This window comes from Batrachochytrium dendrobatidis (assembly GCF_000203795.2).
Source record: "Batrachochytrium dendrobatidis JAM81 unplaced genomic scaffold BATDEscaffold_3, whole genome shotgun sequence".
In the NCBI taxonomy this organism is placed as follows: domain Eukaryota; kingdom Fungi; phylum Chytridiomycota; class Chytridiomycetes; order Rhizophydiales; genus Batrachochytrium; species Batrachochytrium dendrobatidis.
This window is the reverse complement of record NW_006281101.1, coordinates 960,082-986,343: the sequence shown is the minus strand read 5'-3', so window position 1 is coordinate 986,343 and position 26,262 is coordinate 960,082. Positions and strand designations below refer to the sequence as shown.

Below are 26,262 nucleotides of genomic sequence, written 5' to 3'. Positions count from 1 at the left end.
AACACTAAAATGAAGTTCAAGTATCTAAAGAGAAATATATTGACCAAAAATAAACAAGAAAGTGTCCTATTCGATCCAGACTCGAATGAAATAAACAGAGGTGGAATGGTGACCTTGAAATAAAACAGGAAATAAAATACTGAGTGGCAATGCCAGCATATCTCTATAAAATGAAATGGGCAATAAAGTGTTGTCCTAGAACCTTCTGTGCCTAAATAAACAAAGTCTATAGCGAAACCAATAACGAGTCAATTCAATATGTCGAGCCTTTTGTCGATTCGGCTGACATGACCCGCTTGGGTGCACGATAGACAGACGAGTATTGGGAGTCCAGTCCAGAGCTTGTAGAAGAGGTGGACCATGGTGAAAGACTTCTGAATCCCGACTCCATATCAAACTCGGATATACAGTGTCTGTGATATTCGGGTTGATCGTCCAATGTTGCATCAATTTGGCGCTTAGGTGGTCGAGCTGTTAGAAGAAACTGCCACGAAGCTAATAAATTAATATTGTCAGTTATTGGATCCTACAAGCCAAGAAAGAATTGACAAAATTTACCATTCAGCTCCCAGTCATCAAATAACCTCAAGGTGTCGAGTGCTGGTCGTATTGGATTTGCAGTATGTACAGGCGAAGCGAGCGCAACAGGCTCAGAAGATGCAAATGGCAAAAGTGGAGAGCATGTTTGCGGTGTTCTCGGACGGGCAGGTGGAATTGACATGGGTTGACACAACATCATTCTGTAAAATATTGCTGGTTGGATGTGGAATAAATAACAAAACTGAAGGGCGGGTAAAACAAATGATTTAAAATGCAACTATGTAAAATAGTGTTTAGATTCAAGCAAAACTGAGCGCAGGGGTATGCTGTACGTAGTGTTAAAGGACCAAGGGCTGACTGGAATGCAATGTTTTTTAAAGGGGCTATTCGAAACGTAATTGGTTTATATAGTTTAGAAGCGACACTAGATGGCTGGTGGATAAACCATGGTAGCCCCAGCGTGGCCGTTTAGCAACACAGATTTTGAAACTTTAGATATTGAGGAACTGGCTTTGATTGTATCTGCCCCGGGTAACCCTCGGTAAAGCAGTAGTTGTAAATCACAACTCCGCCTCCGCAGCTGTATATGAAGGGCTATAAGCAGCCACTGAGCGCGTTGAAACTTATCAACATTAGCTACAACGGTAATGCCATGAACCGATAGCAAGCTAAAGATCGGCAGTTTGTTTGTGGCTTTTGAATCTCGACAGGTTTCAAATGTTTGACTTGGCAAGCTGTCTAAATATGTCCATCAACAACAAAGCATCAGAATGAACGCTTATGACAGACATATGGCCGTCTAGCCATTCACATGGGATTGTTTGGCGACTCATTTAATCACCCCAAATGGTTGCAAACATGAGCTGACAGCCAACGCATGCATCGTAATAACCACACGACCAAACTGTGATCAACATCTACTTTTTGAAATCAAACAGTGCGTTTCACTCGCTACTGACTTGTCAAGTCTTGTAAATGGCACCCGTCAGATCCTGATCATTGCTCCAGACCTCAAAATATTCCGCAGTATTATCCACTGAGGCTTTTGAAATCGCTACTGTTTGCTCAGATAAATGAGCTGCTTTTCAAAAGCCTGTTTTACCGCACCGAGTTGAATTGGTAGCCACCAATTCGGACAACCGTCTTGTTGTTTAAATAAAAAAATGATTTGCAGCTGTATTCACGTAAACTGAACCACGTTTCTGTATTTATCTTGTAGATTTTCCTTTCGTGTTTGCTTTAGAATAAATAATGGTCGAGTACTCGTGCTTTTCATTAGAGATTGCTTTTTCAATTGGCATTCTCAATTCAATAAACACACTCATCATATGATGTCCACAATCAAGCTGCCCTTTTCTTTACATTTGATAGCCATACATTGTACAATCATCTGGTCTGATGTTGTCAACCATTTTGTTCCTAAAAACTCGGATACGCTCGCGTTCTAGTTCAAAAATAAAAATTGCACATCCAAGGGATGCAACTGTGGTTTTGATATCAATCACCCAATGTTTACTTGTAATGTTCATTTTGGAGAGTTAAGAATTGAGCGAGTGGAAAGAATGTGGCATTTATTGGAGCTGCGATGTGAGTATTCAGCCAGTTTTTATACAGAAATGACCACAAAGACCAGTAAACTCGAGTTCAGTCAACACAATGTTGTCCAGTAAATTTGATACAAATTGGCACACATCATCTCATGAGACTGTATATTCTGACACCTTTATTTAGTGTTCCATTTACATGAATACGGTTGTAAAACTCGACAGAACAAAAGTCATGAGCTCATGCACTCAACACTGCCAATCAAGCTGCATCTCAATCATTCAATACTAAATGCAGATTCTTTGATTCCTCGCCATGCATTCAAAGTTCGAGAATGAAATTCTTTTTGAGCAGCTGCCAATCCACACAGCATATCTCGCATATCCCGAATCTTTTGTCGTTGAAATCGGTCCAAATCGTGTTGAATTTCTGCATTGGCTGACAAGAGCTCTTGTCGTGCAGTTTCGCGCTGGGTTTCAAGCTGAACAATCATGTCTCGCGTTTTTGAGATCTGGTTGCGTCGTGTGACTTGAGGATCATTGTCCATTAGAGAGTTTAAAGTGGCAAGAAGTGAATTGGATGCCTGGAGAGTCGTAGAGGTTGAGTGAGCGTATGCGCCGGACCTGTATGGATTGTTTGCGATACTGGTTCCTGTGATAGACATTTGCTGCTGGGACAGATGTGGAGATGAAGTAGATTGACCTGATCTCAAATGCATATTTGACAGAGTAGTGGTTGATGTAGTAGTAGTATATCCTGCTTCTGCGGCATCGGCAGTTCCAATAGCTGGTATATTTTCATTGACTATAGGTCCTGTAGCTTCACTGGACTCATTCGTATCACCATTGAAATACCCACCTTCAGAGTTTAATGCTGCTGCAAGTCGAAGCGACTCATGTTCTGCTTGTTCAAGTCGAGCCAATCCAGCCTGCTTCAAGATTAACGACTCCGAAATCCCTTCAAATTCTGCATGCTTACGATGCCTCCACTTTAGTAGCTTTTCGATATTGATGGAAAAAAGCGCATACTCGTGCAAAATCTCACCAAACCGCTCTTGCAGCTGATGATGTAGAACATTTGTAGCAGTTACAGTCGAGTCAATTGCTTGGCCAGTTTGTTCAATCATGTCCGCCAGTGTAGATTCAGTGAGGGACCAGCCATTGTACAATCCACCAAGCTCAGCATATGTGGTCGCCATATCAATATGATGGGCAATGATACGCTTGTGTATCTTTTCAATATACACAATTTGTGACATGAATCGGATTGTATAGTCTTCTGCAGCGACAAAATGTGCATCTATCAAGTATTATTTTTGCAACAGCATTATACCAAGATTAGATGTGTCGATTTAGCATGTTGTTAGCAAATCTCTAATTAAAGCAACATCAAAACACACCTGGTTTTCTCAGAGTAGTCTTTTCATTTACGGCCAAAAGCGTGTCCTTTCGTTTTAGCAAATGAGACATGCCAGACGATGTCAGAGTCTCGCTCCAAGGAGCAGCTTCGCGCAAGAACAAATGAAACACATGGGCACTGCCAAGTATAGGATGTGCAGCAACTCGATTGAGAAAAGTCTGAAGCATTCGTTTTCGCAATAAAATGATGTTGGGATCTTCCTTGGCTTTTCCGGGTTTAGCAGCATATGCGGCTACAGTATGCTTTCCCGGAATGGGAGGAATTACGCTTGTTGGATATGCTTTCGAGAGAAGTTTGCGAAGAGATTCAAACTCAGAGTAGCGATGTTTAGCCTCGACATCGATGGAATAATCTGGTAGACTGGTGCGGATTACATATGAAATATATGAGCTACCAGCCATATCATGGGCCTTGATAGCCTAAATAATTGGTAGGGTGTTGCAAAGAATTCAAATAGCTATTAAAACATGATTGAGTAATCTGAAAAACACATGTCAAAACAAGACTTGCCTCGGTAATATCAATTAATGGCTTGGGCTGATCTCTAAGAGGAATATCATTTTGGATAGGAGGCAAAAATTGTTGCGTCAGAGTCTTTGTGAATGCTGAATCGATTTCGCAACAAAATGTTGTCTAGCAAGAGCAAGGGAGTAAAATAAAATGTTTAGTTTCCATGCCATGCTCGAGTTCCATATGGAACATGCTTAATCAAGAGTATGAGTACGACATAGATAGCACTAAGCCATCAAACTTCAATGACACTGCAACAGGAACGTTTGAAGCTCCAGTTTAAATCATTCACAATGTAGATGTCGCTACTGTCCATATGATGAACATGACAGTATTTATCCATGCACTTCAGACATCGATCTAGCCTATATCCCACTCACTACCGATACAATGCATAGCAGTCATAATAAACCCTTGCCTTCTCACGGTCAACCGAGGGCATATGAGATTCAGCTAGCAACTGGTCAGCTTCAGGATAGCTAACCAACGAGAACACAGCAGAAGTAACATTGGGATTTTTTGAAGTCGACGACCCAATATCCAGCTGAGTTGGGTCGTTTTCATGAGTGGTGGATCCATCCACAGGACTCAAGCCATCTTCAAGATCATCCTGGCTGATAGGGTGTGAATTCATGACGTTAGGAATAGTTCCTGATGAGTAGCTGTCAGCCATCAAGCAACGTGAGTATAAAAGTATTCCTACAATAAGTCTAGCCAAAATCCAGTAATTGCAAATCAGATGGTTTTTCCAGATAACAAAGTGTTGATTTGGCTTCACAGCTCAAGACAAAAGGAATGAGAACACGGATGAATTCATGTTTTAGCAATCCAATTTCGCCATGTTTTCAACTGTAAAATTTCTGGACAATCTCACTTGCAACCCAACAGCATGCCTGCACCAGATGATGTCCAACAGGAAAGTGGATCAGACCAAACTGCCAAGGAAACGCATGATATCCTTTATAGCTTGCTGGATCGGTTGCGCATTGGAGCTGATGCTGCATCCCTGCGCTCACTCCTTCAAACTCTCTCTCAAACCACTTCAGTCCGTACTCGAGTGCTCTCAGACACTCAAGATTCTATTCAAGGTAAGAGTATCCTTCTTTAAACTCAATGTATGCATAAGCGCATGGTTTCTTAATCCCAGCTATTAGGACTAGAAAGACAGCTTGAACAAGCAAAGTTGCAAGCACAGAGTAGTGAGCAAGCCCTTGCTCAGCGTAATCATACTGATACAATGCTTAGTCTGGATCGGACAAAATTCGCTACAGCCAAATCAGTATCAGATTTGACAGATTTACTAGCAGATGCAGAAAAGGAATTGAGACTGTTGCAACAGGAAGTAGAAGAGGTTGAGATGGATGAAGCTGTATTTAAACAAAGAAGTGTGTGTCCAGAAAAGTAAGTTGAGAAATGCATCGACTGGCATTCAGGTGGGTTGTATTGCTGACTGTTTTATTGGATCACTACTAGACTCAAGGCTCAAGTGTATTCTCAGCTCGGATTGCAGCTTATTAGGGATACAAATGGTCAATACACGCAGTTTATTACATGTGAGTTGTTCAACTATTTCTATAGCCTGTTGTGTAGATTCATCTGTTTTCTAAATCTTAATTGCTTCTTAGCATCAAAACGAAACAATGATATCCAAACATTTGATATCTCCAGCGAGTATTCTCAATATTATTATGCCAACATGATATGGGAGCTGATCAAGGAGGACTAGTCAACAACGTTTTGCCAAATTAAACTTTTGATCACTTCAAATAAACCTAATGTCTTTTTGTAAACCTTTTGGGACTCGTTTGGGTGATACAGCAATTTGTGACAGTGAAATTCCAAGAGTCTGTGGGTGAACTGGGATGTATGACTAAACCAACAGAGCTAGCTCCAATCCAAATGGCAATGAAATACAAGGTGATACCAAAAAAATTGTCTACCAAATTCAAAACATACACCTCAAGACAGACAAGATCAAAAAGGCAGGAGTTGGTTTTGTCATTCAGTGCTCAAGATGTATCGCGGTTGGTATAATGTTAGATTTGAGTTGAACTGTGCTTGCCTAAAACTCCGATATACAGTTATAATCTAGTTCATTTTTCATACAACTCCGCCAATCTAAACTGAGTTTGATTAAAAGAAAAAATTGAAAATCAGCTTATCATCAAGATTTAGATGCAGAGACTAAAATAAGCAGCAAGCTATTTTGTCATGTGTGGTAATGCTGCACACCCAGCATCTTTGCATAAATGTTCAAGTGGATTATAAAAGTGTGCGCTTATAAACGATTCTCTGGTTCAAATAGTGGCTATACTTTTGCCAATCCAACTTTTTAACAAGGCTTGACTATTTAGTCAGGGATGTTCAACTCCACAACTTGTGAATCGTTACACTAATCAAAACATGCATTGTTTTTATTGGTGGCTTAAACAGCATCACGTATCGTTTTATTAGAATTCTCGAGATACTCGCCAACCTATACTAAAAAGGTGGAACAAACGCGATGCTTCAGCAGACTTTATTCCGACATTAATTCAACTCAGCTTAGCTCTAGAAAATCTATTCAATATCCAGTGAAAGTGATACTCCAACATAATCGCATTTTAGTACATTCACGAGCACGAGATCGGTTTTAAGCTGAGCTTGAGGTTTTTATACATCAACCCGTTTTATCCAGATGAACAGCGCGTTCACGTTTGATTACTAACTCATTGGCATTCCCTGTTTTGTGCTTGTCATGAAGAAAAGCCAAAAATAAAGTGATGATAGAATCAGATAAAATTGCCATTGTTATTTCAAGATAATACAAGGTTTAGAATTGAAGCAATGAACTCGATTGTTCCCAGTCTGATCTTGGGGACAATCCACCTTTTTAAAATTTAATCTGACAACTACTGATCTTTTGTTCAAAAAATAAACATATTTGCATCTACTACTATGGATTAGATATTGGGACAAACAGCAGTTTATTCTAATACAGAAAAATAAGTTTAATTAAAACACCATATTTCTCACTTGTACATGTGTAAGCGCAATTAATATAGTCTGTACAAGTACTAGTGGTGGTAAATGTGTGCAAGTGGTGAGTTTAAATCATAGCGAAAAGCTCGTTTCTGTTCAGCCACATCAATTACTTGAGTCGGTTCCAAACTATTTTTGACTAAAGCAAGTTTTCCAAACCCCGCTCGTCATCAGCCTGATTTATTACCTTTATAAACATAGCCATTAATCTATCACGACAGGTATATACATAGTATAATTGATCCGGTCTGCTTTATTTCGTAATTTGGCTATTTAGTTTGCCAATTATTCAAGGTAAAGACACAACCAAGTTTTTAAAAATCCTAGATTCCACTATATCAGATTGCACATTCAGGTAAGAGATTTTTGTTTGGTGATGGCAAAGTATGTTTAATCTACACAACGATCCAGGCATTTTGTCTGGAATCCTACAGACTATAATGGGTGGCAAAAGAATTCTCGATGGCCGAGATGAGGGGCCAATTCTGTGGATAAACAAACTTGGGTTTTTTCATGTTCTTGCTATGGGATGCTGATTTGAGATGAAGTCATTTAAACCACTCGAACGGTCAGGCTGGGCGGATTATCATTACTTGGTCGTGAATGTATAAGCCCTGCCGGGATTTACTTGACCTTGTACATTTTCAATCCAAGTTTCCACTTGATTTTTGAACCTGGGATAGGATACAATTGGAGGAGAATGGTATTGTGGGAGGTATCTACTGATGATGGTTTTGCATCTAGTCTAATGGACTATCCATCTGTTAGATTTTAACTAAATGTTATCTGTCTGTTATTCACGTGACGGTTCCCGTGTAAAATCACAATCCAAACAATCCCAATCATCACGTGACTTATGTGGTGTTACTTCATTTTTCACCACGCTGCAGCCAATCAGATTAGAGATTTGTGTAACCAATCAGGATATTTAATCTTGGGCTGTAATTTGGTTGGTTCCGCCTTGCAGCACTCCGCCATTGCAGGATATCGAATCTAAACTCGTTGGATATAGATTCAATCCGAGTGTAGCAATCGTTTAATACAGTTATTGACACTCGTCTGGGTGAGAGATGATTGAATGTATTTTGAATGTGGATTAGATTTGGATAAGAACGATGGTCCGCTCATTCATCGAATTGTTTGGCCCATTCATTCAAGTCATCCATTCGACTATTTCATTGCGCTATCCATTCGAGTATTTTATTGCGTTACCCACTCAGGTGTTTTATTGTGCTATCCCTCCGCCTACCAGTCAATCACATCACAGCCATTAAATAACCACCCTCCAATATCCAGACAATAGTGCTATAGAAGTACACCCTTGATCTTGTATCCCTCTATCATTACATCCCCGTGCATGTATGTATAGATTGGAATGGGTCATCACTCTGCCCTTGCATCATGGATGTGATGGCTTGACTTGCGATCGCCTCTTCTTTACTTGAAATCATTTCTTGCTTCTGGATTGACTAACACCTTGCTGACTGGGTATTCTTATATCACCACACTTGTTTAGAACTTGACTATTATAGTGATCGTATCATCACCAGTGGAAATCAAGTAACGATCTCCTATTACAACTGAAGCGCTTGCCTAGACTATTCATTGAATACTATTATTGCCAACTACTTGATCAATCCCCTACTGTTCAAGTGAGTGATCGTGGTTGCTAGAATCCATGCTCTTGTATTTGAATCTAAACCTTGACGATCGCTAACCACAATTGCTGTATACTGGCTCTATTCTATACAGAAAGTCATGCTCTCTGCTACCATATCGCCAGGCAGAAGTAATCCAAGCCCTGTACCTTCAACTAGCAGTGGGACAGAAAGGGATCATTGCTCTGTCATAACAGGTAGCAAGTACAAACAGTCAGAACCATCCACCATGTATGGAAAGGATATGCCTCCGTTGCCATCATTGGGCATGAGACCATTTCATGATCCACGGCACGAGCAGGAAAAACAGCGACTGTTGCCAACGTTGATGGATGAGCAGCTGCTAAGCGGCCAATCGCTTGGAAGCCATGGGGAAGATGGTTTGTCAGATAAGATGGTCGCTGAGATCCATCCATCCATAAAGACGGATGAGATGGTTGCTGGCACTCTAACCCCTGCTCTCTCCACTGTCACCACCATCAACATGGAGTCACCAACTCTCTCGGACATGACTGCTGTGTCGTTAAGCATGGGTTCTCCCGCTTCCAGTATGGCCAACATGAGCAGTGCAGTCAATCACTCTTGTCCTCTGGAGCTGGCTTCTCTGGTCTGTTCTACTGCCATGAGTTCATCTTCAAGCACTCTCCCAAGACACGGCATTCATCCAACACTGGCCGTTGGCCAAAGTTCAATTCCCGCTTCGCTGCCTCCGCTCAACCAACTTATTCCTATTTGCTCCGACTCTAGTGCTTCATTCACCCCTACTACTTCTACTATAAACATGTCCACCCCGACTCTTGCTCATATCCAATTGCACCCGCTGCCCCCTTGTGACTCTATGGATGTGGACACTACTGATCCACAATCTGATCTTGCAATCGATGTAGAAACTGCTGGCAATCTTGATCATGCCAGCAATTTAAACCACATCAAGTTGAACTTGGTCTCTTCAATTACTAATACTGTTACCCTTCAATCGAAACCGCACATCAAGTTTGCCAGCTCTGCCAGCCATTCTTCGTTTGATACTGGCTTTGCTTCGATCGCTGTTGATTCTGTTGGTGTCATTGCTCCTAGTGCTGAGCCCACTGCTTCTGATACTGCTTCCAATCATTGTGAATCTCTTGTATGGTCAACTGGTACCAATCTTCCACAATCCCAATCAACTGTCTTGCCTGTCCACTCTTCAAGCTCACACCCATCAGTGCTCGCGTCGTTTGAATCACAAGTTGTCCATCCCTCTAGCCATCAAACATCTGTCAAAACTGCTCCTGCTTTTGTGAATACCAGATCTCCACAACTTCAGCTAAATACCATTGTTCCTGATAGAGAATCGTATTTATCCAACATCGATCCATTTTCAAAGACTGTTGCTTTGTCTCGTAAGCGCAAATCCTGTCCTACTCGAGCTGTCAACAAAGACACTCTTACCCCTAACGATCGTTTACAGCAGGGTATAGTCAAGCTAGATGTATATAGTATGTATCTCAACAACCCACGCACCTTGCTATCCATATCTATTCCTCCCGACTACACTCCTCGCCTGGCAGTATCTCTCCCTTCGTCCCGGTTAGCTTCGGCCGCTACTACCTCCAACTATTCCCGCTCATCTACACAGGGATCATCTAAACGAAGCAAACCATCACAGGAGCGTGTTCCTGGTGCTCCACGTACTTGTCATGGCGGCTTGGGAAGCTCTACCTCTCCACTCACTATTCTCCCAACTGGTGCAATGGGCACTTTTCCTATTGCTCGCCGCGCTTCAACTGGCGGTCCTTCCTCTGGTGCAAAGAAATCACATGCTAGCAATGGCAAACACTCTTCAAAAGAAAATGGCTCATCAAAATCTAAAAGTTCTGGTCCTAGAGGATCATTTGGTGGAATCATTCGCTCAGAGTCTATGGGTGCCATCCCCTCTGGTAGCACTTTTGTTTTCCCCAGATCATCTAGTTTTACCATTCCTCAAGCTATCACACAAAGCGGAATGCCTACTTCTCAAGGCGCTGGTGCATCAAAGAAACCCCGCCAGAACCGTGCTGGTGCTTTAGGCAGTGGTGGTGGCGGTGATCCATCTGGTATTGTTGTGGACGAAACAGTCTTGTTGAAAAAGAATGGAAGACGCATCGACATGTCCATTTTTAACGATACATCCAAAGCTCCGCCTGTATTTTGGAAAAAAGGTGGCATGTTGTATATTCCAGATACCACTCCTGGGTTCTCCCTTCTCACACCCGAAGAAGTTGCTATTTGCTCTACACTCCGTATTCTTCCCGATCAATACATGCATATCAAAGAAGTTATTCTTACTCAGGTTGAACGTCGAGGACCATTCAAGAAACGCGATGCCAAAAGCTGGTTCAGAATCGATGTTAACAAGACAGCTATTATCTATGACTGGTTTAGAGCACTTGGATGGATTCCATCTGACGAGGTGTGGGAGAGACAGTTTGCAGTAGTCAAATCTAGAGGAGATGCGATTGTTGTGACTTCGGTACCAAAAACAAACCATACTTCTAGTAGTAACTACGCTGCATCATCAGGCACAATCAAGTATCCTGGTGCATACCGTCCTGGTGGTATGGTTGGTGCGCCTAGCACATCTTTGTCAGCAATTAGACAATCACAAGACTCTACACTCCCATTCGCCATGCGCAATGTTTAGGATCTAAACCACATATCTGAAGAAACACGTGCAGACTTTATACTACACAAAGTCATTCACTAATATTTTAACTTTGTATTATTCCACCTATTGCTTTCCTTGCCATTTGAATCTTTTTGCTACAAGTAACTGTTTCTTTTATTGCTACTTCAAGGTTTTGGCGTTCCATACTCCTCCTTTGGTGATGTCCTTGCAGTTCTACATCTACTTTATCTTTCCTTTATGATGTGCGTGGTAGACTTGTCACTCTTTTTGTTTATACTTGTTTCGTTTGTTAATATCTGCCATTCTATTCTTTACACCTTTTGACTATTTGCCTATAGCATCCTTATCTTTACTGATAGGATGGGCAAATGCCACTTTGATTTTTGGTTAAAGGTTTTCTAGACGTTTTTTGGGTTTTGCAGTGTATTGGGAAGCTAGTGATATGGTGCTGTATGGGGATATCAAATCTGCTTACTTTTTACTACATTTTCTATTATTATTTTGGAGTGGGTTTGACTGAGAGCAACTGGTTTAATCGGGCTTGTTTTTTCTAATTCACTCCTTTGTCGACTTTTTTCAAATAAAAAAGTATACTTTTTTAAACAGTCATGAATTACAGTTGAATAGCCGGTTGTAGTATGGCTTGAGAACCGACAGTTTGTGTGAACTATTCTGGACTCTTGCTGAAATAGATTATAATGACTCGAGATACCATTTCCAATTCAAAGCATGGTACTTTTTTAAATGTGAGCTTTCAACAGTACGTTTTGAAAATACCGTTTATATCAAATTAGAATTCAGTTTAATAGCCGTCATACCAGCTTTTAGTGGTGTATACCAGCAAAATAAAACAGTGGTAGCTGGGATGCAAATACGCCATGAAATCGTGTTCATATTGTTTATCTTTGTGCATCCAAACCAGTATATACTTGAGCAGCATATTGAACTAGGTCTCGTACAGCTAGATTGAAAATACTGTCTAGGCCTTTTCACCACCATGCCTTGGATCGCACTATTCTACTATTAGGTTTCCTACGCGTTGAAATAGAAATTTTGAAGCTCCACCCCCAAAATAGTCAAATGTATACAACTGCTCAAGAATAAATGCATGTATCAGTCAGCGGTAAGTAGTGGATAGATGAGGGCGTGGATGAAATTGAATATGCCACCCACCCCACTCAACCTTTCATCATATATATTCTCACAGTCTGTCATTCCTAGATTCGCCTACTTCAGCTACTAGAGCATTTTATCGTCGTTTACTTTTGACTTATATTCGTTCGTATTAATCTGTAATTTGAATAGGTTTATACAGCAGCTTGACCACGCGAGGCATCCCATCCCAATATATCGACATCACTGAGCAATTCAACCAAATAAAACGAATAGCAAGCAGCAGCATATCGACTACAATTCATACCTTTTGACTATTTTAAATTTTATTTCAACAACTTGCTCTGATTTAAACTCTGCAAGGATCCATCCCATTATTACAATTCTCCTGAACAAGGTTTTAATCTCAAAGTCGCTGTAAACCCTGTAGTGTGTTGTTACACCAGTTGACCCTTCTCATCAGGCAATAGATTAGCTTATCATCAGAATTTTCTTGTTTAGGAATTGTATTAGGTATAATGTTGGAAGAACTCGTTGGGGAATGTATACGAGTATCATCCACCCCATGTATTTGTTGATTCATTGCAATTTCAAACTAACGCTTCAAATAACTATATTTGGTATTATTGAATTGACAATCATGACAGGCCATCTTAACCAAGTAGGTGCAACATGGCAGATTTACAATCTCGCCAAACACGCACACCCACAATCGATAGACGATCTACACAGTTGCAACAAGATGACGAAACCGAGAGCTTGATGCCATCTCAGTCTGATCAGACAACAGAAGCTATCCCATACACCCCACCCCACCACCATCATCCTATTCAATTTCCTGCATATACCCATCCGCCTGTACAACTACCCATACTCTCAACAGCGTGGCTAGCTATTCGAGCAGTGTTGGTTATGGTATGCCGACTTTGGTTGGCATCATTAATCATCTACACACTATTTGTACTCATTCGTCGGCACCATCCAGCACAGCATGCACTTCGTGGATCCATTACATCGATGCAAAACAACATCAATAAAGGTGGATCTGAAACACATGTATCTAGCCATTCGACCAAACCATCGTATCGTACTTTAAATCAACAAGAACAAACTGACCAAAGTAGATCTCGGGGATATGGTCGCGATTTAACCATCACTATCAAAGTTCTTCCTCAGTCTAGTCAGCATCAATTGTACTCGGATCACCCTAAGCATACGTCATACAAACAGGACAGAAATTCGCATGCCACTCCTAAATGGTTGTTTTCAACATATGAAGAAGAAAACAATAAACCCGATATGGTGGGTATTCCAGCTCTTTTCGGATCAGTCTTACCAAGACCAATTGTTTCACCTCTATTGATCGTGCCTGCCCATATTAATGGATGCCGCTCCAGAAATACTCAAACTCGTATGGCTAGTCATGATTATTCGCCAGATCATTCTGACACTTTAAATCTGCCCAAATTTCCTACTCTCACGGCCAAACAGAAACTGTCCATCTTTCGTATCCAAAAAAATATGGATGATGAAGCAAGATGCAATGGTGTCAAAAATGTTGGCATGGATGATGCTGGTGGTGAAGATGTGACGGATTCTTTAAATGGTGCTACACAGTTGTCTAAATCCCAGAGCGATACAAGCGTACAATGCAATGTTGGAAAAAGTGTTGGTCTTGCTGGAAGATTTTGTCGTGATGGGGAGACACCGTCATTGGAATCCATTACTCGACCCAAAGCCAATTCAGATCGTGCATATTGGGGTGCACCCATCAAGGACCAGTCGAAACAGGATGCAATTGCAGGAGATATCCAATGGGCATGTTTGATTGCTCGTGGAGGGTGTCCATTTGATGAAAAAGTTTATAATCTCCAGACTCATGGATGCCACACTGTAATTGTCTACAATAATCTTACTGACGTGCAGATCAATAACCAAAGCGAAGCACGCTCATGTGCCAAGGGAGACTTGACATGCAAGGCAAGCACCAATAGCAATGGTCAACCTATTCAAGCCAAAGATATGCATATTCGCATGTCTGCTCATACCATGCACAATTCCATTCATGTGTACTCTATGTTCATGAGCTATGCTAGCAGTAGACAGTTGATTGATTCTGCAATACCTTTGGCTCAGTCAGATCCCTCTACTTATCCAATCATAATCCAGCTTATTCCAACCGAAACTAAATATTATCGTGGCTATACAGCTCATCACGACACGCTAGTGTCGCTTGCGTTTGATATGCTTTTGCTGTTTATATCGGTTACCATCTGTGGATCTTGTTTCCTTGGAATATGCTTGTTACTGAGTGTTGTGCGCAACGCAGTGGTTTTTGGACATTTTTTCATTTACGAAACCATTATTGAGGGGAGCGTATTGATTCTATCAGCAGGACAGCACACCGCTTTACAGTCTACACAGCCAGCAAAACTAGCATCTATTCCATTTCCTGTTCGAATACTCTGTGCGATGGATATTGAGAATCTGCACAATACTTCACAAATGTTTCCAATCGCCAAAGTATCATCCGTATCAGAAACAGACCCGAAACAAATAGCAGAGGGATTAGATTGGGCTCAATCGGAAACTAATATTTCGCGAGACTGTTGTGCAATCTGTTTAGATGATTTTGTTGTAGGAAACCAGGTTAGGGAACTACCATGCCGACATTTATTTCATGATATGTGCATTGATCCATGGCTACTGAAGCACAATCGACTGTGCCCAATCTGCAAGCGCGATGTGTTGGTTTCCAGCACGAATACAGTCAGCGTGGATGCTTCTGTCGAGCATCACAATAGACAGGCAGGTGCTGGTGAGATTAGACCGTCTACATCGTGGTTTGCCCCTGTTGGTGCTGACAACATATTGGATAACCCTCAGTCCCAACATACACCCCTTGTGACTGGACGCATGTCGGTTGTGTTGGGACAGGTTGCCATATTGATTCCATTTGCCATTGCTGCATCAATGGTTAATGCAGTCATTCACACAACTGCTTATTTTCAACGTCGTACCAATGCGGATAATCCACAATCCATCTCTACCGATTCTGATATTGGGACCATGACTCGATCTAATAGTAGCAATATCTTTGGCAATGAAGATGAGGAAATGCTTGCTTGAACTATTTCATCCCGGTGCATATTGTATCAAAACCATTGCACTTTGGTGGTTTAGTAGGTGAAATGTACTCGATTGTACCTACTAATAATCAATAAACCCCTACACGCTAGGTTGTTTTGGAAATACAATATAAAGATGGGATGAGAAACTGGCAGTAACCAACACCATTAGTGTATCATGTTTTGGAAAACACAAGTGTATGGTCAGGACTTGGTTACTTGTGACGACTCCTACCGCCAGATCCAGTGTGTTTTTTGAGCTTTTGAAGTCGCAGGTTTACATTGTGGGCTGTAGGCTTGCCTCGCCATTAATAATGAGATGAAAGGCTCCATATACAGCCCAAACTTGTGTATGACGCAACGCGCAGCCAAGCGTACACGACACCCATCAGCATTTGGGTGCTGATGATTTGCACCTACGCTTGTCAAGCATGATATTTCGAGTAAGATTCGATTGCCCATGTCTCGATTCAAACAATGGGCTGTCTACTCCCACAGCTGCGTCGCCATCTGTACTAATGGTATCAAATCTTGACTGTTTTATAGTTGCTAATGTGGTCCAATAGGGTTTTGTTATTGTCCAATAGGCAATGTAGTATCCCTTATCACAAATAGTGTGACATCATTGTGCCCCCAACTCTAACAAAAGATGCATTTCGTGTCCTTGCTCCACCCATAAATATGTACCAAATGATTTTACGACCAAGGACAAAAGGGATGAGAACAGGGGAGAAATATTTGTTTACGCCTTGCCAGTCCAATTTCGCCATGTTTCGAGAATATTCAGACAGTATCAAGCAGACTGTTGCAGCATTTCAAAAACGCAATTATTCGTTTGTAAAACTGCACGATTGTTTCAGGTTAGTGTAAACTCAATATAGGTGTAATACCGAAGCTATCGTGTCAAAACAAGACCAAAAGAAAACACTGTTTAGTTGAGTGGAGCAGCAGTTTGTTCAGCACAAGCCAGATTGTCATCGTGATATATGGGGCATGAGCCATAGATACTTCTGCCATTCAAATCAGCAGACGAACAATCTACCAATATTTACAAAAAATAACACAAGAAAGCAACCAAGCAATAAGCCCGAAAGTGTGGTTGAATGAAATTTATGTAATACCATTCCAAAAACACATGATACATACTGAAGCGAAAAAAATGGATGACGATTGGACAATTTCTCATTGTTCTCATGTCTTTTGTCACACGTAGTGACAAGCATTCTTGTGTCTAGATTTGTCACTAGAGTTGGAGCTTGAGGAAATTCAGCCTTGGCGATTTGTCTGATTGTTGGCAACAAAAGCACAGGTTTGGCTGTTTTTGTTTTCAACATTTAAGCAGGAAAAACTTGCCATCACATTGCTGCTTCCTGTTATAGTTGGTCAGCCATCCGTCCTTGATTACACCTTACTTTTCTATCTCTTTCTGCTAGCTTTTTACTCGCACCCCCATTTGATGCGCACTGGCCCAAAGAGCTCTTCTTGCTTTTCATCTTACTCTCCTTGCTTTTTCAACTGTTGCCCCAACGGCTGTTCTAAACTGGCCACTTCTTTTCTTGCATTCCAGCTGCGTTCTTCACTGCTGCTCCAGTTCAGCCACTCCAACTGCGACGACGGGGGCTAATTACACTCGTCGATAAAGAAACATCAAACTCAGAACTTGTTTTCTTGATTTGTTTGTCATCTATTAGAGCTTCTCAATTTTTAATCGATATCACCGACCTACTAGTCATCGCTGTGGTCAACCTACTATTCCCCAATAGCCATCTCTTTTGAATTGATCGTTTTCAAGGTCTCCACCTTGCAACTAGCTTAATCCACCCAACTCTTCAGCTTTTTTGTTCATTGCCTAGCGCACTCTTTAACCTTGATTTGATTTTGAAGTCTGTGCTCCATTTTTTTTGTCAATTGGGTTTTTCACCAAAAAATACTCGGTCCACTGATAGTCCAAAAAATATTTTATTGAATTTGCGCCGACTCCCCCTCACTAGCATTCAATCACAATGGCTAATACCCAACAACTGCATCTTTCTGCAAGCACTCCTAGTGTTGGCCATGCTGCCAGTCTTCACGGTACAGTCGCTACCGTGTCTAATACGTCTACGGCTGCTCTAGACTCGCCCTTGAGCAACAATTTTGAAAAGACGCCTTCCCAGTCTTCTGTATCGTCTGGGCGTACCTCTCCTACTCGCTCCCATCTAACTCGTATCTTTTCACAGTTTGAAATTGGACGGATGCGATTTGTTATTTTGGATTGTCCTACTGATGCCACCCTGCCAGAATACCTCAAGGTTTGTTTAAATTGTTGTGGTTGCGAGTTTAAGATTTATCCAACCAGATTTGCTTGAAGTCCATATCTACTGGATACCAGCTCTGACTAAATTATGAAATACATTGATTATTATAGGAACTTAAATCTCGGGGGGTGACAGATGTTGTTCGGGTTTGCGAGCCTACTTATGCCACTAATTTGCTTCATGAGAGTAATATCTCTGTACACGATTGGCCGTTTAAGGATGGTGGTGTTCCCACATTAGATATCATCAAGAACTTCCTGACCCTGGCTGACACTCGATTTGGAGGATTGTCGCTCGAGGCCAAGGATAAGGAGTCTGCTAATCAAGCCTGTATTGCCGTGCATTGTGTAGCTGGGCTTGGGCGGGCACCTGTTTTGGTTGCACTGACATTGATTGAAGCAGGCATGGCCCCACTGGACGCGGTTGCCTTTGTTCGCAAGTATCGCCGAGGAGCATTCAATTCAATTCAATTGACGTATCTGGTTGATACTTACAAGCGATCGTATAACAAGCGCCCGTCGGCCTTTTCAAACTTTCTCTCTGGTAAGCGAACAAGTAGCAATAGCCACAGCAGCAATGGTAGCTCCCCTGCGAGTGATGTTTCTACCAATGCACATTCCAATTTGAGCGGATCAAATGGGAGCATCAATGCCAGCAACAGTACTCTCAGCGGGCTGTCTAGTAATGCAGCCAGTCTTCGCCAGAGTCTCTCGAAAGTATTTGGTCTTCGTCGACCTGCATCCAACTCGCCTACACTTTCTTCTGCTTCAACCTCAATCCCCCTTGCTATTGGAGGCTCTGTTGGATTCCCTCCATCTGACCATGCATCTCCGGCTCCAGCTGAACTGACTACCTTTTGAATCTTGGCGCCGAATCTATCGCTGCCGCTTGAAGAATATTGTCGACTAAATAAGGTTATGACCGAGTGTAATAGGACATGCTGCTGCACCATGTGTTTGGGGTTGTCTGTATATAGACTATGGTCTATTGATTGTCACAATAAAGGTTCATTGTTATTCGGACTATTACAATTGTTAATTTTTTACAAAAGGAGTGAGTGGTATCGACACACATTTGTATATGCAATGGTCTACCCTTCGCACTTGCCAAATCAGGCATTCAATTACCCTTCGCATCTTGAATCAACATTTTGGATATTACGGCGCGGTGTTGGATAAAGATAAAGGAAACGCGCTCTGCTTGACCTTGACATTCTATTCAGCTGAATCGCCGTGAAACAAGTCTTCTATCAACCAACACATCATCTTATAATGCTGAGTGAAAAGACACCAGGAAGAACTCAATTGGCATCATCTACACCCGAGTTTGCTCAACTCGAGTACGACCTTCAACTCACCCTTCATGCATCCACTGTTCGTATTGTTGCTGCTTACGCTATATCCAACCCGCACGTTTCAGTTCAATTTGAACGACGTTCAAAGGTATCTAAACTAGTCTTGAATCTAATACTCGGCATTTTTGAAATGTCAAGGCAATAATGTTGGGTACAATCAAGTAGATGAGCTTAATGGTTCAACATGTGTTTAATCCACACCCTATCCACCGTTATCAAACCACGCCATATGTTTGTGTTTTAGGATATTCTTGTACTTCCTTCGTGGGTTGATGCATCGTCGTTTGGAGGAATTAATACCGAGGAGGATATCGTGCGTAGAGGGTTTCGGTTTCCTCCTCCTACTCAAGGCCTTAAATTCACTGTTGGTAGCATCAACCGTCCTCTTGAAAACGGTAATGCTTTGTTTAGATCTAAACGTGTTCAAGTGTACAGTTGCTGAGTTTTTGATGATGCTGGGTTTAGGTGTAGATACTCTACATGCGAATGCAGGAGCCACGCAAGGAAAAACACTGAGAAAGGCTATGTTATGCATGGTGGCTGTTGGTAGATCGTTTGTAGCCGACGAAGGAGCAGCCGAAAGCGATGTTGTTCCTGATGGATACGATAGTTTTCACATTCAAGGTATTTATTTCTAGTTTTGACTAGAGTGGTTTCAAAGGCTCGTGGCTGATTTAAATGTGTTTGGCTAGATCCAACCATACTGGCTAGCGATCAGCCTTTTAATAAAGTTTATGAACATACATACTATATCAAGAATCCTGCTCAGGTATGTACATCAACTATACTGCTTGTTTTGTTTGAATTAACATGATTTTGGTTTGTTGCATCTAGGTGCTTCCACAGTATATTGTACATTATGAGTTTGATCCAGTAAAGGAAAAGCAATCAAGAGAGGTAAGCCACTTTTACCCAATGTATTTTCATACTGTGTTGCCAATTCTAATGGTTTATTTGATCAAATTGCTGGTTTTATAGAAAGCAATCTGTGACAATTGTGAGGATGAATTAGCAACCATGTATTGTTCAGCTGATGCAGCAAATCTTTGCAACAAGTGCGATCTTGCTCTTCATCAAACTAAGCTTGCTAGCAGACATGTTAGATCCGCCATTGGTCAGGTAAAACATTATATTTTGAGAATTTGAAAATAAAAACGATAAACCAAACACTCGGATGGTTTGATTTAGGGTGCGGACGTATTTGGAAACTGTCGTCATCATCCAGACAAAGCCATCGAGTTTTTTTGTTCTCTGTGCCATATCCCTGTTTGTGTGTTTTGTAAAATGGTTGGAAACCACGCCAACGGTGAGGCAGCACGTCACCAACTGGTTAGCGTGACTGAAGCTTACCAATCTGTTTTGCAAGAAGCTCAAGTTGTAAGTAGTTTTTAACTGTTTCTAGTCTATTAAACAACATCTAGTCAAATCAGTATACTGACCATTCTGTTTTAATTGTGATAATGTTTTAAAAAGCCGGATCCCATTCTACAATCTCGCCGCACAGAGATATCTAACCATATTAGTGCAGTGAATTCCCGCGCTCAAGCTGTCGAAAAAATGGGATCGCAGATTGAACAGCAAGTTGAAGAAATGTACCAACGAGCGATGCGAGAACTTAAATCCATTATTCAATCCAAAGTAAAGTTCATCATTGCTTCTGCGTATCCACTCTTGCATCCTCAACTAAATTGCATAATCCCTACATAGTTGATCATTTTATTAGGGGATGAGCTGGAATTAAAGCGTCAAATTTCAGAAATTGATCGTCTTGAAGATTTTTTAAAATACCAGCAGTTTGGTGATGCTACTACCTATTTGTTTAGTTGGTCTAGACACCAACACTTTCGTGCTGCGCTCCACGATTTTAAATTTTTCCGTAATGAAATTGACGTTCAGTTGGATGCCAAGGTAAGTTTAAAGTGCATGTAGTTATTTTACATATGAATCAAACATTGAATTTTGTGAGTCTAGGTTGCTGGTAATATTTCGGTTGTTGTTGACCAAGACAAACACCAAAACATCATGTGCGTTGAATGACTAGATTTATACTACAGATTATGAGATGGTGTTCTAATATTGCTGATTAACCATTAGGCTTCCACCATTACCTCATCAACAGCAGTCTCAACAGCTTCAATTGCAACAAGGAACACAAATTCAACAGGTATTTAAATCATGTTTGAAATTATTGTATAAACATTCAATTCATTTAATGTGTAAAGTATAACTAAATATAATGTACTTGCATTGAATCTAGAATATGGGTAATTCAGGGATGCTAGGAATGGGGATGCCTCATAAAATGCAAATGCAGTCTCATCAACGCCGTGTTCAGCGTAGAACTTCTGTGAGTATTATAAGCATACCATATAGTTTTGATGAGTCATGCTCAATTTTTGGTGATTGGTAGGATTTTTTTGCGGAAGCACTGGGTGGATTTGATCAGATGCATATCAACCAAGGCAGCGTATTAGATGAAGACGATTTAGATCGTAAGTATTGGCCAACTAGTCAATATAGTAGTTCAATTGTAGTGAATTTTTTAAAACTAACTTGCATGCATAGATATGGTTGGAACATACCGTCACGATTGATATGTGGTGATGATTGTTGGATTGGGATTTGGAATATTTACCGCCGTATTCACATCATAAACCACTCGTTTGTATCCATCTTGCAATCAAAGTCACTATTTTCTTTGAATAAACAAGTTGAATATTTGTTGCGCTTTTCTATTACAGATTGACTGCTTATACACATTTCTAGTTTTTGAAATTTCTTGACCAACAAGTTTGTTCAATGTTTCATTTTATGTGAACACAGTGATAAATTGGCAAATGACAGAATCAACAAAAGTACGTTTTGATGATTGGACAAATAAATAAATCCAATGTTGGATATGTATATCCTGAATATGTATATACGATGCATTTATTTAACCATGGCACCTCCAACAACAATATTAGTTTTACTGTCAGCACGATTAGACATGTGAAATGCTGGCTTAGTGCTATTGCCAGACATATACGCAAAGCACATGGTTTGAGTTGTATGTGCCCACCAAATCTCGCAAAGCAAACGTTGACTAGATTGATTCGAGCAGATCATTGTCGATTGTGGTTCATTTGAAGTCGATCCTTCATCTCCACACTGCTTATTTTGTATTGGTTCTACTATTAAAGCAATGCATCCAACAGGAGCAGGCAATGTATTGCGTGGATTCAATCGCCGAGATTCAACGACGTTTTGATTAATGAATGCACGGATGCATTCGCTCGTATCTTGAGAGTCTGCCCTGTCTATCAATGCATCTGCTAGTCGCGATGCCAGTTGTGTTTTGATGATCTGCTCGCCACATCCAGATACACTGATGCCAATCCCCAGATCTGATGATAGTGTGGCAGATGTGCGTTGAGCCCATACACCCGCACCGTAGATGGCAGCCTCACCCACTCTCCCAGGCCATTTGAGTGATATTCCTCCTGAACTCACACCTGCAGATATATTGCCCTTGGAGTCCATGATGACTGCACCGACTGTATCCATCAACATCTTTGAATCTACAATGTGCTGGTGGTGGGAATATAGTTTTAGTTGCTGATCAGTTACCATCATGCGAGCATCTGAAAGTGAAATGCAATCAATGGTAGACGATGGATGCTTCAAGGCATAATCATGGACCGATGCACCACATATCATGATAGGTGGAACTTTACCAGTACGCGGATGGTGTCCGGCCATATCATCCTTGGAAATACACTGAGCAGCCTGGATAGGACTTGCAATGACTTGAGACCTACTTTCCATTTCCTGTGTCATGGGAACTCCACCCACCGATCCAAAGCTACAGACTGGAGTGGAGTGGAATGGATCCACACTATCGGTCATGATGGCAGCATCACACTCCACCGTGCCAATACAGGTAAGATTGGATCCAGGAATGCCAGCATTGGTAAGCGAGGATGACTCGAGCTGACGGATAGCATAAACAACAGCTTCATCTGCACTGACGAATGAGGCAGAGTTGAGTAGTTGGATTGTGGAAGTAGTGATCTTTGCTAGTAGATTGGCATATTCTGGAGTGCGAGCAAGTGAATGACATCCAGCACCTGCATGAACAGCGACAAACGGAGTGAACATGGCAGCAGTGTGAGCATTGACATCATGATTCGAGTCTGATGGCCGAGTGTGCATTTCCAACTCGAATGGTTGCGTTGAGAGAGTTTGTAGATGTGCAATGCTTTTCAAGTGAATCTCAATCCAATCTAGACTAAATATTATCAGTGAATAACTCGATTTAAATTCAATAATTGAATTGAATTCAACGATTATTTCTTTACAAGACCAGATCTTGGTAGTCATGACTTCACAACCACCGCTATCGCAGCAACTAGGACCAACGAGTACTATCCGCTCTGTAAAGAAAAGACCACCTTCACAGCCGCCTGTTGGCTCTGAAATGTGGAAGTTGGACGGACTCGCTCATTCTGTCTTACAGGTCTTGTTCATTAAGCGACATCTGGACCAATCTGATTCTACTGAACCTACTCATCATACCAAGAAAAAGAATCTATTGTTTCAACCGGATTTCAACTATGGAGTTGCTGCTACTCAGGATTACAGCCAGGCAAGCACTGGTTCGAGTGTTTTCAGCAATGGTCTGGACTATGATTTAGTCTCGAATACGGACAGTCAATCTAGTCACTTGCAATCCACTGATGAGGCCGATGCTGATGTAGTTGCTGGTTATATTGCTCTCAAAATGCTTGAAGGTAAAATATCAGAAATCAATATCAACCTGACATCTCCTTGCTGATCTTGCTATTGATTAGAGAATTCATTTTTGTGGGGTGCGCTCGACACTCCCCAAACTACACCACCGCCTATATTCCAGCGTCTTCTTCTTGTTTTATTGGGAAACTATATTATTGATGCTGCTCAAAACCAACCCACTTCATCGGATTCTACGCCCGATGAAAATACAATCTGGCAGTTGGGCTCAGCCGCATACATTCTCGAAGCTGGCTTTCTTGAACTGCCTTTAGATTTGGTCACTGTATATATCGAACTGCTTCGTGAGTTGCGTACCCAGATCTACATATATGCATATCTCAATGGTGATTCGACGCACAGGTGCAAAATGGCATTTCTGAAAAATCTAGAGTCGCCTGCTGGTGGTTGTATATCTGCTCAGCTGATGGATGAGTTTCAATCGCTACTAAAGTCTCGCTTACAAGAGGTACATTTAGCTTTTATCATGATTTGAGATACTTGTTCAAGTACACAAGTTAATCTATGCTTTCTCATAGATTCAGACGATCTTGCACAATTCTGACGGGGACATCATGCAGGTTGCTTATATGTTTCCATTTGATGGATTTTCTGACGATGTTGCTGCATTCATTGCAATATTGAGTAAATTACTAGCTATTGATTACTCTCCCAAGACTGTTCGCGATACTGTAAGCTTTTTTGCTTTAATGGTCTGCTCATAATCCACACCTTTTTTAATTGTATGAACTGTATAGGTAAGAAATGCAAAACAAAAAGGTCATCAACCACTATGGAATCTATACTCCAATATGTCAAAAATAGAATCCGCTCTTTCCGATCAAACCATGGACGATAAAGTAACAGATACAAATGATAATAGTGATTCTCATGATGCTACTGCACAAGAAAATGCTCTTCACAGCAAATTGACTATGTCTGTCCCATCATGGGAGCAATCTGTTGTTCCCAACCAATTGCGTGAGTGGATCGGTGAGATGCTGGATAGTAATGGGAGCGATACTACTTTATCGGATAGTTTTGAGCTGTCATTGAGGTCAAGAAAAGGAGCCCGGAAATCAATGAAACGAGCACGTATAGAAAGTGATGAGTCTACCATGTCCAATGAGCTTGTTCCCTGCACTCCGGTAACGCAAAGTCATAAACGTATCCCAGCAAACATCGCGCCAGACAAGTCAACCACCATATTGAGCAAGACATCATCTATCCCTGTTGGTACGGCTACTCCTACTTTTATTCGTAATAGTGAAACCAGCAGCAGTCAAGAAGATGACGATACTGCATATTTTTCAAATACGAGAGAAGCTGAACTAATGCGCAAAGTTGCTCGTATCCACAAGGAACAGCGTATATTTCACCAGAAGCAGCTTGAAATGGAACGTCGTAATGAAAAGATGCAAAATCGTATACTGGTTGCTTTGGATAATCTGACCAACGCTATCAAAAATATTAATTCCAATACAATCCAACACCAAGCGAAAGCTCCTGCAAATACCATGGCTAGGAATCGCCGACATTTTAATCAAAACGATGGAACTGGATTAAAAAAGCCAACTACTTCAACCACAGCTACTTTGAGACAAGCCTCAAGTGCCAAGACTAACCAGCGCTCACGATCGGTTTTCAAACGGCGTATTCAACTATCAGAAACTAATAGCGATTCTTTTTCCCAACCTAATTTGTATTCGTCCTATTTTCAACAAGGATCTCCTCAGTTTGAAAATGAGCTGCATTTCGACAATTCAGAATCTAATGCATTTGCATTGCCTTTATCTCGGCCAGCTTCCGTGAATGGTTTGCAGCAAAGTAGTTCATATACAGCCAAGCCAACATCAAATGATGGTATATCAGATATGATCAACTCACCTCAGTTTGATGATGGATCATCTAGCGATCATGATCAAGATTCGAATCAGGTTAACGCCATAAGCGACTCTGGAATGTATGGAAGCATATTGGACGCACATAAACTCTCCGACTCTCAACGTCGTATCAAATGGAAGGGGTATGAGGTGGATGATTTGAACAAAGCGCTCGGACTGTATGGACATAGGTGGTCCTTTATTTCTAAACTTGTAAGAAGCGATGGCCAAATGGCATTTCCTGGTCGTAGTGCTGACCAAATTCTACACAAGTTTGTTCAGGAAAGCTTGCGACGACAGAGACTTGGTCTTCGATTGGGTAATTTTCGATACGGTCTGGATAAGACAGAGGGAAAATAGAAGGAATTCTATGATTC

At 41.3% G+C, this 26,262-nt stretch overlaps 10 protein-coding genes across 10 annotated transcripts; 6 read left to right on the top strand and 4 right to left on the bottom strand.

Moving 5' to 3' along the window:
* Nucleotides 1-253: 253 nt before the first annotated feature.
* BATDEDRAFT_23520 (uncharacterized protein) lies at nt 254-721 on the bottom strand (the record flags this gene model as incomplete). The annotated part of the gene is made up of 2 exons (XM_006677241.1): nt 254-495; nt 559-721. The coding sequence occupies 2 exons, from the start codon at nt 719-721 to the stop codon at nt 254-256; spliced, it is 405 nt and encodes a 134-aa protein (XP_006677304.1).
* A 243-nt stretch (nt 722-964) lies between these two features.
* On the bottom strand, nt 965-2,069 carry BATDEDRAFT_23519 (uncharacterized protein; the record flags this gene model as incomplete). The annotated part of the gene is made up of 3 exons (XM_006677240.1): nt 965-1,278; nt 1,643-1,683; nt 1,903-2,069. The coding sequence occupies 3 exons, from the start codon at nt 2,067-2,069 to the stop codon at nt 965-967; spliced, it is 522 nt and encodes a 173-aa protein (XP_006677303.1).
* A 169-nt stretch (nt 2,070-2,238) lies between these two features.
* BATDEDRAFT_34617 (uncharacterized protein) lies at nt 2,239-4,713 on the bottom strand. Its single transcript, XM_006677367.1, has 4 exons — nt 4,433-4,713; nt 4,015-4,137; nt 3,485-3,923; nt 2,239-3,384 (listed from the first exon to the last, which is right to left on the bottom strand). Exons 1-4 carry the CDS (start codon nt 4,685-4,687, stop codon nt 2,363-2,365), a joined length of 1,839 nt encoding a protein of 612 aa, XP_006677430.1. The 5' UTR covers nt 4,688-4,713; the 3' UTR covers nt 2,239-2,362.
* A 190-nt stretch (nt 4,714-4,903) lies between these two features.
* On the top strand, nt 4,904-5,753 carry BATDEDRAFT_86909 (uncharacterized protein; the record flags this gene model as incomplete). The annotated part of the gene is made up of 4 exons (XM_006677591.1): nt 4,904-5,102; nt 5,169-5,415; nt 5,488-5,567; nt 5,640-5,753. 4 exons carry the CDS (start codon nt 4,904-4,906, stop codon nt 5,738-5,740), a joined length of 627 nt encoding a protein of 208 aa, XP_006677654.1. The 3' UTR covers nt 5,741-5,753.
* Nucleotides 5,754-7,421: 1,668 nt separating this feature from the next.
* BATDEDRAFT_34616 (uncharacterized protein) lies at nt 7,422-11,939 on the top strand (the record flags this gene model as incomplete). The annotated part of the gene is made up of 2 exons (XM_006677366.1): nt 7,422-7,550; nt 8,788-11,939. 2 exons carry the CDS (start codon nt 7,422-7,424, stop codon nt 11,353-11,355), a joined length of 2,697 nt encoding a protein of 898 aa, XP_006677429.1. The 3' UTR covers nt 11,356-11,939.
* Nucleotides 11,940-13,050: 1,111 nt separating this feature from the next.
* Nucleotides 13,051-15,635, top strand: BATDEDRAFT_86907 (uncharacterized protein). Its single transcript, XM_006677590.1, has one exon. It carries the CDS (start codon nt 13,126-13,128, stop codon nt 15,580-15,582), a length of 2,457 nt encoding a protein of 818 aa, XP_006677653.1. The 5' UTR covers nt 13,051-13,125; the 3' UTR covers nt 15,583-15,635.
* Nucleotides 15,636-16,922: 1,287 nt separating this feature from the next.
* BATDEDRAFT_16063 (uncharacterized protein) lies at nt 16,923-18,901 on the top strand. The gene is made up of 2 exons (XM_006677120.1): nt 16,923-17,872; nt 17,989-18,901. Exons 1-2 carry the CDS (start codon nt 17,585-17,587, stop codon nt 18,736-18,738), a joined length of 1,038 nt encoding a protein of 345 aa, XP_006677183.1. The 5' UTR covers nt 16,923-17,584; the 3' UTR covers nt 18,739-18,901.
* A 202-nt stretch (nt 18,902-19,103) lies between these two features.
* On the top strand, nt 19,104-21,826 carry BATDEDRAFT_86905 (uncharacterized protein; the record flags this gene model as incomplete). Its single annotated transcript, XM_006677589.1, has 14 exons — nt 19,104-19,320; nt 19,477-19,627; nt 19,698-19,856; nt 19,925-20,001; nt 20,067-20,129; nt 20,211-20,351; nt 20,421-20,609; nt 20,706-20,870; nt 20,940-21,140; nt 21,204-21,256; nt 21,327-21,396; nt 21,490-21,579; nt 21,643-21,724; nt 21,798-21,826. The coding sequence occupies exons 1-14, from the start codon at nt 19,150-19,152 to the stop codon at nt 21,824-21,826; spliced, it is 1,641 nt and encodes a 546-aa protein (XP_006677652.1). The 5' UTR covers nt 19,104-19,149.
* Nucleotides 21,827-22,163: 337 nt separating this feature from the next.
* On the bottom strand, nt 22,164-23,372 carry BATDEDRAFT_87272 (uncharacterized protein; the record flags this gene model as incomplete). Its single annotated transcript, XM_006677489.1, has 1 exon — nt 22,164-23,372. One exon carries the CDS (start codon nt 23,370-23,372, stop codon nt 22,164-22,166), a length of 1,209 nt encoding a protein of 402 aa, XP_006677552.1.
* Nucleotides 23,373-23,592: 220 nt separating this feature from the next.
* Nucleotides 23,593-26,245, top strand: BATDEDRAFT_23511 (uncharacterized protein; the record flags this gene model as incomplete). The annotated part of the gene is made up of 4 exons (XM_006677239.1): nt 23,593-24,004; nt 24,065-24,471; nt 24,542-24,694; nt 24,761-26,245. 4 exons carry the CDS (start codon nt 23,593-23,595, stop codon nt 26,243-26,245), a joined length of 2,457 nt encoding a protein of 818 aa, XP_006677302.1.
* Between the last annotated feature and the right edge of the window lie 17 nt (nt 26,246-26,262).